The sequence below is a fragment of the Solanum lycopersicum genome, chromosome 12 (assembly GCF_036512215.1).
Source record: "Solanum lycopersicum chromosome 12, SLM_r2.1".
NCBI lineage: Eukaryota > Viridiplantae > Streptophyta > Magnoliopsida > Solanales > Solanaceae > Solanum > Solanum lycopersicum.
This window is the reverse complement of record NC_090811.1, coordinates 5,347,464-5,363,855: the sequence shown is the minus strand read 5'-3', so window position 1 is coordinate 5,363,855 and position 16,392 is coordinate 5,347,464. Positions and strand designations below refer to the sequence as shown.

Sequence of the window (16,392 nt, the reverse complement as noted above, 5' to 3'; positions counted from 1 at the left end):
TCGTCATAAACACTACTAAAACACAATGAAATTATAGATTCCTGAAAATGACATCCAAAATTATTCGAGTCTGGATCGAAACCCCAATTTAATTTAGGTTGAGCCGCTTATTTAGGAGGACACTTTCTTTCAAAATTGAATTAGAAATTTATGATTAAAGGTAAACAAGTAATACATCCCGAATTAATTCATGCATTTTTTAAAAATATAATTTTATAAACATTATGCTTTGTTTTAAAACTTTTAATATATTAATTTGAAAAAAAAGGTTACCTATGAAGTAACATCACATAATTGAGACTTAAGAATAATTAAGATGAACATAGTCAGACTTTTAAGTTTATCGGTGATTTTTATTTAGCCACTTGAATGTATGATAATTTACTTCAATAATTTTAAAAAACACTCAATTGGCAGTAGCTTGCATTAATAATGTGACGGGTTTATTAAGAGGAATTTAATTAGTAATGGATGGGTAATAGATAGACATATAAATTATACTAATAAGTTTAATTATAACAAATAGTTAAGCACCACATATTTTAAAAAATATTTAAATAGTTTAAATATAAAACCGTTAAATAAGTGGTCAATTTTGAACCAAAAGGTGAATGACAAGGGTATTTTGGACCCAATACGTGGGTGGAAAGGGTATTTTGGAGCCAATAGGTGGATGGAAGGTAATTTTGTACCATTTTGAATACTTTGAGGGTATTTTAGGCCCTTATCCGTTTTTTCAAAATTAATTAAATTAAGTGGTTGATAATTATACTGCAAAAATGCATCATAACATAATAAGTATAAAATAAGAAGATAGGAGAAGAATTTCTTATTCAAGTATGTTCTACAAAAGGTGAATGATATCTCTATTTATAGAGTTGAGATATCACCCCAAAAGCTATCATTATAAATGCTCAATTAGTAGATACATAGTTACCCAAATGATTCTTATCACCTTGGAAACATGTATACATGAATACAATTAAGTCTTGAGTATATCTAAAGGACAATTCACACAATTCAATAGATTTATAATACTCCCCTTGGATGTCCGTAGATAATGTGTCTCGCTAAAATTTTACTAGAAAAAACTTAGTGGTAAAAAATTCTAGTGAAGGAAAAAGAGTATACATCTTTTGATACGCATTATTGTTACCTCATGAAAAATCTTACCAGGAAAACCCAATGGGAAAAAACCTCGGTCAAGGAAAAAAGAGTGCAACACGTATTATACTCCCCTGATTAAAACATCACTTAATTTCTTGCAATGATGTCTCCAATCTTCGTACATTGTGGTTGGTATATTTTTTTTTCAAAGAAAAATCACACATTTTCTGAATATGGTGTGTCGTTTATCTCAACCAGACACACTCTCGACTTGCTTCATGGAGGGCTTTTATTTCAGCACAGCAACATTTGCTTCATTGATCGTCAGGATATTATTGTACCTCCATATGCAAATAAATAGCGTGTTTGAGGTCGTGTTTTATGCGGATCAGATAAATGTTATGCATCTGCGTAACAATCAGCTCTTGATTTGAATTCTTCGAAATAGAATGAACTCATGTCTATGGTCCTTCAAAGATATTCAAGTATATACATAACACCATTTCAATGTCCTTTTGTTGGGAGGAATCGAATGTTACCAGTAAATTTACTGCAAAACAAGTATCTGGTCGAGTATTGTTAAAGCAAAATGCATTAGTACCCTGATTGCACTAAGATATGGAGTTTCATCACCAAGAAACTCTTCATCCTTCTCTTGAGATCAAAGTGAATCATAATTTATTTCAAGCGATCTCATAATCATTGGAGTACTCAATAAATGTGATTTATCCATATAAAAACGCATCAAAACATATTTGTGTATATACACTAATAGACAAATATTTCATTTGTCAAATTATCAATCTGTAGGTCAAAATAAAATTTTGTCTTACCAATACCTTTTCATAAAATACAAGGACAATTAGGGTCATTCTTTTGTACCCTTTTCTTCTTTGACTATTTCAATCCATATAAGAATTCTTAAAGCTTTATATATTGAAAAAGTTTCTTTCAAACTCTTATATGCTTCCAACACCTCGATTGCTTCAAGAATTTTCATATAACCTTCATTGTCTAGCTAGACATGACAATTATTCATTATATGTATTCAAGTTTTTCATATGTTGCCAGATCAAAACAAACCTCATTGCATCCATCATAGGAGAAAACATCTCCAATAATGTCAGCATTTTTGCGACAAATCTTTATGTCCCAAGGCACTAACCGTATTTGATATCTTACGATTATACTATCGCACAATAATTTAGTTGTACCCCACTAACATTAAACCTTGATTTATGGACTACTAGTCCAAAACGTCACTTTTCTAAGTGAAACAAAATATACTTGAATTATGCATTTTACTTGGTCAATCACTTATCTAACCCACTCTATGATAGATTTGAATTCAAGATCCTCGTCATAATTTATATCATTGAGCGCTACCTCATATCAAAGATAACGTTTACGTTTATTTGATATCGATTCCAACAAGGCATAACTTATCGAGATCTTTTCATTTTTCAGGTACCTGAACCTTTTTCGAAGTTTTATAAAGTGTTATGTCAATGTGCTCTTTTATAGCACTTGCCTCATTATCATGACCATATTGATCATTTGTTCTTCTCCTTCTTTAAGAAATTTTATATTTGAAACCGATTGGTATATTACGCTTCGGCGTATCATAAACTCTGTCCTTCAAGGACTTCACATTGAAGCATTTGTAGCTGAATTATATCATAGGGTTAGTACATTTATCTGTCAATTGATTTGCAATATTATGCAAATGAACTATCCCTTGAACTTTCAGTTCACATATATATTTAACGAGAATCTAGATAATTCATAATTAACCTCATATATAATTTTCAGTTGTCAATCATCTCCTGCCCCTAATGTTAGCAAAACTAACATTCATCCCAAATACCCAACCTTATTTGGAAATTCATCTTTGTGTGCGGTGGAGCAATTAGATCATAATCGCAAATTCAACATTTGAGATGAAAATTATATGGTTCCTAACCCTGAACCAATTTTAATGGGGAAACCTTGTTGGCTTGATGCATACATGTGTTGCTACATGTTAAATAAATATCTCATACCCAATCTCATTTGGGAGTTTTATTCTCATAACCATGATTTAGCTATAATTGGAGGCATATAATTTCTGCTAAATCAACCAGCATTATCAATATCATTTCATAGTTTAGAACTGTGTTCTTAATTTTAACATTTCGAGCAAACAACCTTACAAAAATCAATTTGTAAGTTGACAACAAAACACATGTGACCATCGCATAGATGCATCAATCATATAGTTTCAAATGTTCCACATGGCAGGTGAAATGAGCCCATATTCACCTTTTTATATTTTCCAAAAACTTCAGGGAATTACAATCCCAACCTTAGCTGGTACAATGATCATTTTATGAAGAGAACAAGCAACACAAGAGAATTCTTGAAGAATCTTTTATTTCTTCATCATATAAGTCACCTGAAATCTCAATTACATTTGCATCACATTTTAATCAGAATGGTCAACCGATCATGCCAACTAATCTTTATATTAGTACACTTATAGTTTACTTTTGTATGTGATTCCATCCGCATGCCCATGTTTGTGTGCAACAAAGAAGAGGGAAAAATGGGTAATATTTATAACCCGCTTCAGTTGTATTAATTTAAAGATATTAAATCTTTTCATAATTTATAGTCTCAATATTTCTTTTCAATTCATCCAAAACTTAAAAAGTTACTTTTGAGACTTACTACAACCTCAATATTATTCCTCTAATAATAACACAACTCGTTAAAGTTTGCTATTAAATTTGTGTACTATTACATATTACATGACATCATCCCTATGGCGAGCATCTCCTTAAAGGAGGAAATTATACTATTATTGTCATGGTCAAAACATTACGGGCAAGACATGTTTCTTGCTTTACTTTTGTTGTACCATAGGTACACAATCAATGACAAAGTTGTATTGTCATACAATAATGGCCACAACTTTTATAGATAAGAATTATTTCTTTTTTTAACTTTTTCGGTAGTTCACAATAAACATACCACAATATTTATGACGTATAAACATACATGACCATTGGTCATTCCTATCAACTAAAAATTATTTATTTTTCTCAAACCTCCCGTAGAGGTGAGTTGTGGCATATATATATTTTTTTTCAAACCTCCCATAAAGTGAATTGTGGCATATATTCAACCCATAATGATTTATCACATCTTGACCCATTCTCTTATAGAATGGTCAAGCATTCACGTTATTCGTCATACGTCACATTCTCTTCAAGGAATGGACTAATCATTTATATGTACTTCATAAATTTGTATTATTAAGTACATTTTCATGGTTTTAAAATTTGTCATATTCCATGACACACGTTAATATCACTTTGAAAGATCAAGTGTACCATCACTTTATCTTATTGTCTTTTGATGGAGGATTTATAAACTTGTCAATTTTTGGGTTGACAATATTCACAAGTCCAATAACATTTAATACCATTTTGATAATAAAAATTGTCTTCACATTTTGAAGGATTATTTGAAGAACCCATAATGTTATTTCTTTTATAATTATCACAATGATGACTATTATAATGTCGTCATTTCATGCTCTTTTTTATATCTTAATCATTTGTCATCTTTCAGACTAATTATTTACTGCTACCACATTCATACGATAGAATGGAGCAAGTCAACATCGAATTTCAAAGTTATCATATGTTGCTATCATATTCTTTTCAAGGAATGGAACAAATTCAATAGGACGAATTTCAAGGCTTTTCATCAAAGTCTTAGTCATCATTATATCATCAATATGGTGCATTGACTCAAACTCAATGTCTTATCCATATAAGGCGTGTTAGGCCAAATTCTATGGGACTTGAACCCAATCCTTATCATCATGGTGCATCAGAACTCATATTGATGTCTTACCCCCTTGGTGCGATAGAACTTGAATCTATCGTCTTATCTTTAAATATTTTTTCAGTATGTGCATCCGGATTTTAACCAGATGTCTTACCTTTTTGGTGCGAAGGGACTTGAATCCATCGTCTTACCCTTCAATCAATGTCATATAAGTCAATACCAATAGAACTCAATCATGAGCCTTTAAATGAAATCAAGAATTATAAAAGCAAATTTAGTCAAAATAAGGTTGAGAATTTCTCACCTCTAGCATTATAAATATTAATAAGTTCAATCAACATGAAAATTTACTTCTCTATCCTTCGGTTCTTCTCTGAAACGAAGAACTGTTAGTATAATCATAAACCAATGTATAAAATTGTTAAAGTAAAACAAACCAATATGTTCCTGCTCACAGGTGTTTCAACTATAACATTTTCGCGAAGTGCTACAACCTTTAGAGCATACTCGTGTTTGATAAGGTGTTATAAAATCAAACTCATAATAGAATAAGTATAAAGGAAGAAGATAAGAGAAGTAGATGTAGGAGAAAACTTTTTTTATTCAAGTATGTTCTACAAAAGGTGAAAGATATCTCTATTTATAGAGTTGAGATATCACCCCAAAGGCCACCATGATAAATGCCCAATTAGTAGATACATAGCTATACAAATGATTCTTATCACCTTGAAAATATGTATACATGAATACAATTAAGTGTTGAGTATATCTAAAGGACAATCCACACAATTCAATTTTGCTAACTAATTAATTAAGTTAAGTGCACTGAAAATAATAGTCCAAAAATGCATACAATTTTGTTTAATAGGAAAACAGTAGGTTGAATATTTAAATTGAATTCAGGAAAATGTGTATTAATTTAATTCGTTATATTTTTAATAATTAGTATAGATTTGTTAAACAAATTAATAAAAGTAAATAAGAAAGTAAGTAAAGTCAGATGGAGAGCTAAATCTCTAATTAAGGTTATTACCCTCGATTTGATGATCTTAAAGTAATGTTATTGGAATCACTTTCTTATCATATTATATTGATTAAATATAAAAAGTTTGGATAACAACAATAAGGGTGTGTTGCTTTTGTATTGCCTAGTATCAATGTCTAACAATGGTGTGAAATTATCGTTAGTAATATCAGCTAATATTCTTTTGTCATGATAGACAGAGATGACAAATGTGTGCAACCTACAATAATGAGAATATCAATAACAAATAATCATTTAACTATATAACGAATAATATTATCATTTGTACCAATCATATACACTCATAATGTATTTGTAGAGACAAAAGATATCATGAAGAAGTTCTTGCATGTCATACAGAGGGTCTATCCCAACTTTTGTATCACGTATCTAGACAAAAATAAGATCTGCATATATTATATTTTTTTAGATTTATTATGAAATTTCATATGTTATTGTTATTTCAAAAATGAAGTTTATACACATTAATTAAAAGAAAATGACTATTATTTTAGTAATACAGTAAAACTTCAATAGATTAATATAGTTGAGACTATACAATACTATTATTTTTAAGGATATTGTTTAATCTATAAGTTAATATTTATTAATTTAAAAAGTGTTTTGAGATTCAATCTTATAATACTAGGATAATAAGAGTTTACAATATGTAATATTGTAAGAAATTTTATCGTAAGGTATTTAAAGCAGGGGCAAAACTACCTTCTATGAAAGGGGTTCATTCGAATCTTCTTTGGCGGAAAATTATATTATTTATACATAATTAAAATAATTTTATATGTATATAGTAGATGTTGAACCCATTTCGGCTATTTCATATGCCTATTTCTACAAATTTTGAACCCCTTTATTGAAAATTCGGGCTCCCTGTATTAAATTTTTTGAATGTTATCGAGTTTGCGATTCCGACTCAGACGACAAATGTTCAGCAAAAGATGATAGCAAACTATTTCGACACTACAAAATTTGTTTAGAGGATGAAATCTCATAATTTGAATTAACCCACTCGTGAAAATATCATTCGCGAACTTGAGATCATGATTAATAATCTCGGTTGCCTCAATAAAATGGACGTCAACGGCCTATTAGATTACCTTCGCGAAAGTGTTACATATTCAGCGATTAAGAGCTTAGAATAAATTATGGATATCATTCAAAAAAATACTAATGATAAAGTTGAAGATAATTCAATACATTTGGAACTAATTACACGTAAGGAAACACTTATGAAGACAACACTAAAACTTTTGAATGAAATAAAAAAAAACTTAGAAATGAACTTCAACTAGATTTAGAGTTTAACAAAATACAAGACACAATAATCACACTTTCACTAACTTGTCTTAAATATCTTTGTACTTGTATAACATTATTTAATATATAATATTAACGATGCCATAATTTATATAGGAGTCTTCTGAAAATATATTATCTTATTCTTTTATCAAATCAAGTAGAATAATTTTTTCTGTTAGTCTAAATTGAGATCGAAAAAAATATTATCTTAATGAAATTATCTATTTATTGAGTATTAATTTAGTGTGATTATAAGGCAATACAGTTCCATGTCTTTTTTATCCCACAAGTCATTTTCTTCTATTTTCTTGACCTGTCAATTCTTTGGTGACTTCTGATCCTTTTCGTTTTCATTAAAATGACATTGAAAAAAAACTTTCAAAACATTAATTAATGTATTACTTTCGAAAGCTATCATATTTTATAAAATTATTCATTTTTTCTAATTTTTCATTTAGTGTTCATACCTTTTTTGAGGTCCTAATAATTTAATAGGCATAATACATAAATATGCTCTTTAACTTGACTTCGAATTACATTTATGCTCTTCAATTTTGGGTGTGCATAAGTAGATGCTTAAACTTGTATAAAATTGAACAAATAGACACACATGTCCTACATGTCATTTTTGTCCTACGTGTATTGTGTCATGTAGGACTCATGTGTTTATAAAAGTTGGATAGTTAAAATGCTTGTTTATGCATTATGAAAGTTTGAGATCAAAGTTAAAATTTGAAACCAAAGCTATTAAAATCATTTAGCATGTTTGATCTTTTGAGAAAAGTTAAAAGTACTTTTCTAATTTGAAATATCTATTTAAAAAAATTAAAATGTTTTATTCGCTATATCAAATATGAATTTTAGCAGTAATTAATTAGCAATTGTCACTAAATATGTATTTTTAGCGACAATTAACACTCTTTGTATATATTCCTAAAGGCTTTAGAGACACTGAATCTAATGACACTTAACTGATATTGGTAAATTTTTTAACACTTTTTATTAATGTGTTTATCTATTGCCGCTAAAAGTTATTTTTGTCGTAGTGATTAAGCCTCGTCCTTTCGAGAAAGAAGCGATTTCTGAGTAATTTAAAAACAAAGGGGCATATTAGTATAAAATCAGAAATTTGCTAAATCATTGGGTTGTGATTTTTGAATATTTGCTAGAATCAGAATAAATTTATAGAAAATCATTAAATTATTTATGTTAGAAGGTGGGTTGTAATATATTACAGTAAAATTATAATTTCTAATATTTTTTAAAATTAGAATTAGTAACTTATTTTCAAAAAAAAAACCTTATTTGTAATCTATAAGAGTCGTTGAGATATTGTTATAACATGTGATATTCTTATCAGTTCTTTTTTTTCTCTATATTTTTAAAGTTGAGTCATCACATTAATTTACATGGACTAATTATAGCTTTTATTTGATTCGTAAACTATTACATATGAGCAAAATTATTTAACGTATATTCAAACCATATTTTCTACCATAAAACAAAAAGATTGAATAAAATCCAATTTTTTTTAAGGCTAATCATATGCCTTAATCACCGACAATATTCCTACTTTTTTATACTTATAATTTTAAATTTAGTCTCGTTAATTATTACATAAAACTATGTAGGTAGATGATGTAGTATTCATTTGGATTTGACACATTCATTAAAAATATATTAATTAATATAATTATTTAATAATATTATCTTTATTAATTGATATTTAGTTAGATCTTAAATAATAATTTAAGATATAAGTAATTATTTAAATAAAATATTTTCTTGATATATCAAGAGTAACAAATAAAAAATAAAATTTTATTTTTAAAAATAATAAATTATTAAAAAGCATAATCTACAATATAAGAATTTTTTTTTAAAAAATCAAATTATTATAATATAATATCGTTATAACGAATAATGATTATAAAGAGGTTTGTGAATGAATTAAAAGTTGACCTTTTTATTTGGCAAAAAGTGTACTTATTATACAAAACCATGTAGAATGATATGAAGTGTCAAAAAACTCTAAGAATAACACATTTATGATTAATATTAGTAATAATTACTAATACATCAATGATTAAATGGACCAAGTTGGCGACTCACAAAAATTTAAATATGACTAGCTAGGATGACTTTTGTGAGTATGAGGGCCCTTCTCCTCCCATCCCCCCCCCCTCTTTAAATTAAAAAAAAGATTTTTTTTTTGTATTTTTTTAAAAAAGTTATAATTTAACGTTTCACTAAAAAATTTTATTATATAATTAAGTCCATAATATTGATAAGGGGTAAATAGATTGATTTTTCCCCTCAATCGAAAGACACTTCATTAAAGTTTTAGTTTTATGGTGAAATTTCACTAATAACAAAAATAAATACTGTTAAGATCGAATCGACACACACACTTGATGAATAAATAATACAAGAACTTTAGAGAGAAAGAGATGGAAAATCTAGAGAGAGAAAGAGAGAAACCAATATTTCGTGTTAACATCCCGTGAGTTAACTTTAACGGCGGTGAAGTATATATATTAATAAATCAGAGTATTTTTGGTTACAGAGAATAAATGAAGAATAAATAGTGCCTAACAAAATCAAGCTCCACAACCTAACAAATACGAGATAATTTGATAATTAAGAAGAGTAGAAATTAACAAAAATAAACAAATAACAAAAAAATGTACTATTTTGAAATACGTCAATGTCAATATTTTTCTCCTCACGAGTTTTTACTTATTATTTAGAAAAAATACTTCGCTTATTCTTAGCTCTTACGTGATAAAAATAAAAATGTTGTTTTTCAAATAAAAAAATGGCTTAAGTCATCGATAGCCACTTAAAGTTATCCGCAAATTTCACTTAAACACCTCTTCTTAGGCTTGTTCCAATTGAACCTCCGTACTAATAAAAAGATTTACCTATCAAACACTTTATAGACAATCAGCTGAAATAAGAGAGTGTGTGTTATACACTTGCTGGTGATGTGACATAGTAACTAATTAAAAAAAGACACGTGGTATTGGACCTAGAATAACTAAAAAAATAATAAGGAAAAATTATATATTTTTTTTAGAAATAAAAGAAAAAAGAAAATCACCATTACCCTTCTTCTCTTTCTCCATAACCTTCCCCAAATACACCATAGACTACCATTTTTAAATCTTACTCTTATCCTCAAACTTCATTTAGATTTATTGATGTTCTTTTTTCTTCTTGTGTTTTAAAATTTAAATAAATTAACAATTTCAAAGAATAATTTCAAATTCATATTATTCTTGCCCCAAAAAATGGAGTTTGCCGGAAATAATGAACACTAAAGTAAAGTAAAAAGATGATTTATCACTAATTGCTCGTTATTTTAATTTTTTTTAATCTCTATTTAATGAAATTTGCTTAACATCCCATTTCAAAGGAAAGGAATCTCTGTTTCATCTTCTTCCTTTTTTTTGTTTTTCTTTTGTTTTAAGATTTTTATTTAATTTATGTTTGGGTTTAAATTGACAAAATAGATGAACAAGGTTAGATGCTTTTGATGGCAGCAGAGATAACATTTTTTATGGTTGAAAAACTTACGGTGGGTAATTTGAATGTGTAGTTGGTTGTTTGAAAGGCTAAGGTTGTTTGACAATGATAGACTTGTGGATGATAGCAACCGATTTAATAAACTGGTGTATTGGAGAAAGAGAATGCTGAAAATCGAAAAAGAAGGAGAAAGAATTATGAGTGGTGATGGTTGCAGAATTATGAGCGGTGATGGTTGCAGCTTGCCATGGAAAAATGGTGATGAGCTTTCTCAAAGAAGAAGATATAAAACCTTTTTTTTTTACTGACAAGTTATGCTTTCACGCTCCTTTCTTTGTGTGTACTACAAACGCTTTGTTATGTCAGCAAAAAGGGTTTAATAGACAAAAAATTTTGTTGTCTAGGTGTTCAATTGGAACAATCCTAAGAAGAGGTGTCTAAGTGAAATTTGCGGACAACTTTAAGTGGCTATCGATGACTTAAAGCCTAAAAAAATTATTTCTTAAATATATTCTACTTAAATAATATAAATATATTATTATTATTATTATTATTATAGTAATAAATTTGTCAAATAAATATTGTCACGTGATTTAAGCCTATTAATCACGAGGCAAATAACAAATGCATATTAACTAAAGTAAACGCTAGTCAAAAGAAACGTATTGATTCTTCTTAACTAACTACAAGACTTCATTAATTTATTAAAATTAAAAAAATTTGGATTTTTTTTTCCATTGAAGCAAAGCTCAAAACTTGTTCAATTGGAGAATCCAAAAAAAACTTTATTCTTTAATAATCTCTCTGCTTCTCTTTCTTATCTCATTTTTTATTTTTTTTTTCTGATTTTTTTTATAGTTATTTTAAACACTTAAATTCAATCATCCAGCAAAGGAAAAAAAACTGTTTCAAGTCAAGATCATCTATTTTCTAAAGGTACACTGTGTTTTTTAATCAGTTTTAATTTTTATTTATGTTCTTGTATGTTTTTTTTTGAATTTTCTGTTGGATTTATATGTTTATTACTGCTCCATTGGATATTTGATTTTTTTTCCCTAGGCTTATTTAGCTGAATTTCAAGAATTCTTCAAGATTCAATTTTTTCCAACAAAGTTTTTGTAATTTTTTTTTTGGCAAAAAAAGGTTAGTACCATCCTCTTTTTGAAAGATTTTACAAAAAAAAATAAAAAAAATGATAAGGTAATTTTTTAGTTGAATTTCAAGAATTCTTTCTTCCAGTTTCAATCTTCTGAATAATCAAGCTATTAAAGGAAAAGTTACAACAAAGTTTTTTAAAAACATTTGTTGGGTTTTTCTATAAATTGTTGCTTTGAACTTTGGTTTTTTTTTTTTTTTTAGAAAAAAAAAATACTACCTCTTTTTGAAATATCTTAAAAACCTGAGTGTGAAATCTTGAAAAAGATAGTAACTTTTTTTTTCTCCATAAAAAAACAGTCGAAACAAACACTTCAAAATTATTTTTTGTTAAAAGTTTAGATTCTAAATTGATATCCAAATCAAGTATCTTGATATTGCAAATGAAAATTATGTAGTCTGTTTCTGGTTAAAGATTTGTAATGTCAAAGTAGTTGTATGATAATGTTAAAGAAATGCCAAAAGTATCTTGTTTTGAAATGAATTGGACATGAATGGGATCATATACTTGATTCTAAGTAACTCGGAACTTGGACCAAAAGTCATGTAGATTTTGGCTAGGCCTTTGTATTCTCAGTACTTATGAACTCTATATGTAATCTAGTAAGTTGCCTTTTCAAGAATCTAGAACCCATGAACTCAAAATCCTAGCTCCGCTTCAGGGAGTACCTTGGTTGGAAGTCCGAGTCAAAATTATCATGTAGGGGGTTTGGCGAGGTGGAGTTTACCATAAAAGATTTATCTACTTGGTTCACGCCATCAAGTCGATCTTGAGGTGGAGTTTACCATAAAAGATTTATCTACTTGGTTCACGCCATCAAGTCGATCTTGATAGTACGAATATGAGAAGTGTCATAATCGCATTGATGAATGAATGATGTCCTCAAGATTTTATAGTTAGGCTTGTAAAATATATGTTTCTCTTCACCTGCTTTCCTCTTCAATCTTATTGTCATTGGCCAGTGGAGTTGTTCTGAAGATCGACGTATGTTGCTTGGACTCTTTTGCCAGACCTTGTATCAGATCCTCCAAAAATGAACTACTTCCGGTGTATTTGAAGAGTGTCGTCAGCAACATAATTGAAGACACTCGTATCAATCTAAAGTGTGTTTCCCTTTGAACTATTTAGCCAAGGTTTCCCCACAGAGTTCTCCAATAAAGTGTTTCTGACTTTTGTTGATAGTAATTGCAAATAAGCAAGTAGGGGCCGAGAGGTGGCGAGATTTTGGAAGTGGTTTCGTTATTTTTTGATTCGTATCTATTTACATAGAGTTTATCTAAGCTTTGAGTGTACGCAACATCATTTCTATGAGGACATATATAGTTAAAAATGAAGGCACTGGTGTAACATCATCGGTCAGCTGGCCCCTGTTACATTATCGTTTTGTTGTTGTAATACATTGAAGAGATTTTCACAATTTGATTGTTGAATGTGCAGAAATAAGGCGGTGTCAAATCATATCATGGAGGGCAAGCAATTGAAGTTTAATCAACCTCTTCTGTCAGTAAGACGAATCTCTCCAGCAATGATTTCCCAGAGAGATGAGAAAAAGAAATTCGACAATTCCTTTCCCACTATGACACATCCTCCTCATTACAAATCAGAACTGAACTCAGGATTAGTCGTAAAGCCAGGAGCTGTTCCTTTCCTCTGGGAACAGACCCCCGGAAGGCCAAAGGATGAGAGTAGACCACAAACTCATTTCACGGAGAAACCTCTTACCGCACCAAAGCTTCCACCTGGGCGGAAGTTAAGAGATAACCAGGATTACAATCAAACAGGAAAATATCAAACTGCCATGCTGAGTTGCACTTCTTCAGATGAAAATGTAAAGAAGATTGAGAGTTTTGACAGCTCAAAAGAGGTTATGCACGATAAGGAAAAGATCAAATCGGAGAATGATGATGAAACCTATTTGGATGCCTTGGATGCACTTTCAAGAACTGAATCATCCTTTCTAAATTGTAGTGTAAGTGGCTTAAGTGAATTTGATGAGCCGAATGCAAAACAATCTCGAACTTCTTCAGCGAATCCGCAGACTAAGGATTTTATGATGGGTCGATTTCTGCCAGCAGCTAAGGCAATGACTTCAGACAAGACTTCAGAAACACCTTACTATGTCCGCAAGAAGCAAACACCTATCGTGGATCAACGAAGACAGACGAACAATATAAGAAATGGGGACAGACAGCCTCAGTTGCGCTACGGACCTAGTTTTACGCTTTATCATTCCCAAGCTCATGATTATAAAGAAGAAGAGGAAGAAAGTGATGATGGCTGTTATGAAAGTGGAAATTTATCTACTAATATTTGTGGATTGTTGCCTCATTTTTGCTTGAGAAGTTCTTTTCGTCTTCTAAATCCTGTACCTGCAATGAGTGCTAGACCTCGAATACCCGTCTCTCCAGTCAGTAGAACACAAACTGGATCCTTTTCTACTACTTCTTTTAGAGGAACAGAAAATGAGGTATGAACTTCCATTCTTTTTTACCTGGCACTCATTTCTTTGCTTGATCCACTCACGTTGTGCTAAACTCTCTTGCCTAGATTTACTTTGACTAAACTATAATTATAATTCTTGTTATCTTTTACAGCGGTCAACATCTGATGTAAGTGAGCAAAAGTCTGTCGTTGGATCCATAACAACTCAACTACATGAGGATAAGAACGATGTTAAGGGCAGGACCTATTCAACTTATGCCAATGACCCTTACAATAATATGACAATGCTTAGCACGAACGCGAAAGAAAATAATCCTGAGCTCAAGTGCTTGTCTGATCAGAACAATATCAGGGAAGTAGATGTTTTAACTCCTTTTGTAGAGAAAACTCTGTACATAGATATTGTGCATAAAACGGATTCATCAGTTAAGATATCATGTTCTCTAGATAAAAAACCATCCAAGTTACAACACAAGGACGTTGAGATACTTGAACAGATGATAAAACAAAAACCATTTTTAGATTCTTCACTTTATTCGTCTGAGACTTCATTAAAGCCATATGTTCAAAGGAAAGCTGACTGCAATCCACCACGTTCAGCGGAAAGACTGAACAATGAAAGAGAGACGAAAGCATGGACATCTACGGGTCAAGCTCGAGATTGTTACCAAGATACAACGACCTTAGCAAAGTCTGACAGTGATGGTGTAGAAAAAAATAGAAAGCCAATTCCGAGAAGAGAAAAGTTAGAGGACTCATGCAAAGTGCACCCAGAGTTTCTTGCTCCACCACCTTTACCGAAATCTCCATCAGATTCATGGCTTTGCCGCACTTTGCCTTCTTTATCCACAAAGAATGCATCTTCACGGGCTTATATCGGGACAGGACTGAATCCTAATAACCAGTCTTCTAAGCCACTACCCAGTGATTCCAAGTGGGGAACAATTGTTAAAATGACAAAGAAGCAACAGCATCTGTGAAACTCTTTGAGGTAAATTCTTCATTTCTTTCAATGTACAAGTTTATTTATTTGTCTCCTCCCCGCATCCTTCGTTTTTTCGAGTTCTGAAAGAGTCCCACATCGCGGCCCTTTAAGGAATGAGTGGTCTCTTTAATTTGATTTGGGAAATCCTCACCTTTTGAGCTAGCTTTTTGCGATTGAGTTAGGTCCAAGATCCATTTTCTTACGAGAGTGAAGGGAATGAGTTATGAATGTATGCTGATTGTCTGATCCCCCACCCCCAATTCCAGTTTATGTGGCAACACTTTTTTTTAGTCTGTTCCAATAATAACTTTCTGAACTTAGAAACAATTTAAGTCGAACTTCTGTTTTATCCTTGATGAGAAGTTTTTATAGCCACACAAATATCATGACATGTTTATGTTCACAAGCCTCAACAGTCTTCATTTATTTCTTGAACTCGATGCCTATTCTGTAAGTGTTCCTTAATTTTTCCGGTTTGTTAGTTTCTCTGCTTAGAATTTCACCATTCTGTCAGGAACTCGGGGCTTTGACATATTTAGGAGAAGCTCAGCAGAAGATGTAAAGGCTTTTCTGAACTCCTCTGGTTTATTTCTCATACTTTCTTGTGCATATCGAAAAGTAAGATTGGCGCGAAGGTGTCCAATAATATATTGTTTGCTGTATAGACTCTATACTTTCTTCAGTTGTAATGGCTTTATAACTGCAAACTCATATCCTGTAATTACATGATGGAATAAGAGTTTACTGTACAGATGATCCTGAAATTCAATGTAAAACTTTAATCCCTTACATGTTGGGATTTCTTGTTTCTGAGAAAGGTAAATGTATTGATATTTGAACGAAAACTCGAACTTTAAGTGGAGAAAGATAGAGGGACGTAACCTTGCTCCTACTTTGTGAAGGATTGCCAAATGATACATCATAATGTGGATCTACATTTTGAGTATAAATTGAGCATGTTCATAGTTTTCTTTTTATACAGACAAGATATTACTA

General features: G+C 30.5%; 1 protein-coding gene across 1 annotated transcript; it reads left to right on the top strand.

Moving 5' to 3' along the window:
• The first annotated feature begins 11,462 nt into the window (after positions 1-11,462).
• Positions 11,463-16,241, top strand: LOC101253258 (uncharacterized). Its single transcript, XM_004251821.5, has 4 exons — positions 11,463-11,749; positions 13,407-14,436; positions 14,564-15,402; positions 15,911-16,241. Exons 2-3 carry the CDS (start codon positions 13,432-13,434, stop codon positions 15,389-15,391), a joined length of 1,833 nt encoding a protein of 610 aa, XP_004251869.1. The 5' UTR covers positions 11,463-11,749; positions 13,407-13,431; the 3' UTR covers positions 15,392-15,402; positions 15,911-16,241.
• Positions 16,242-16,392: the final 151 nt, after the last annotated feature.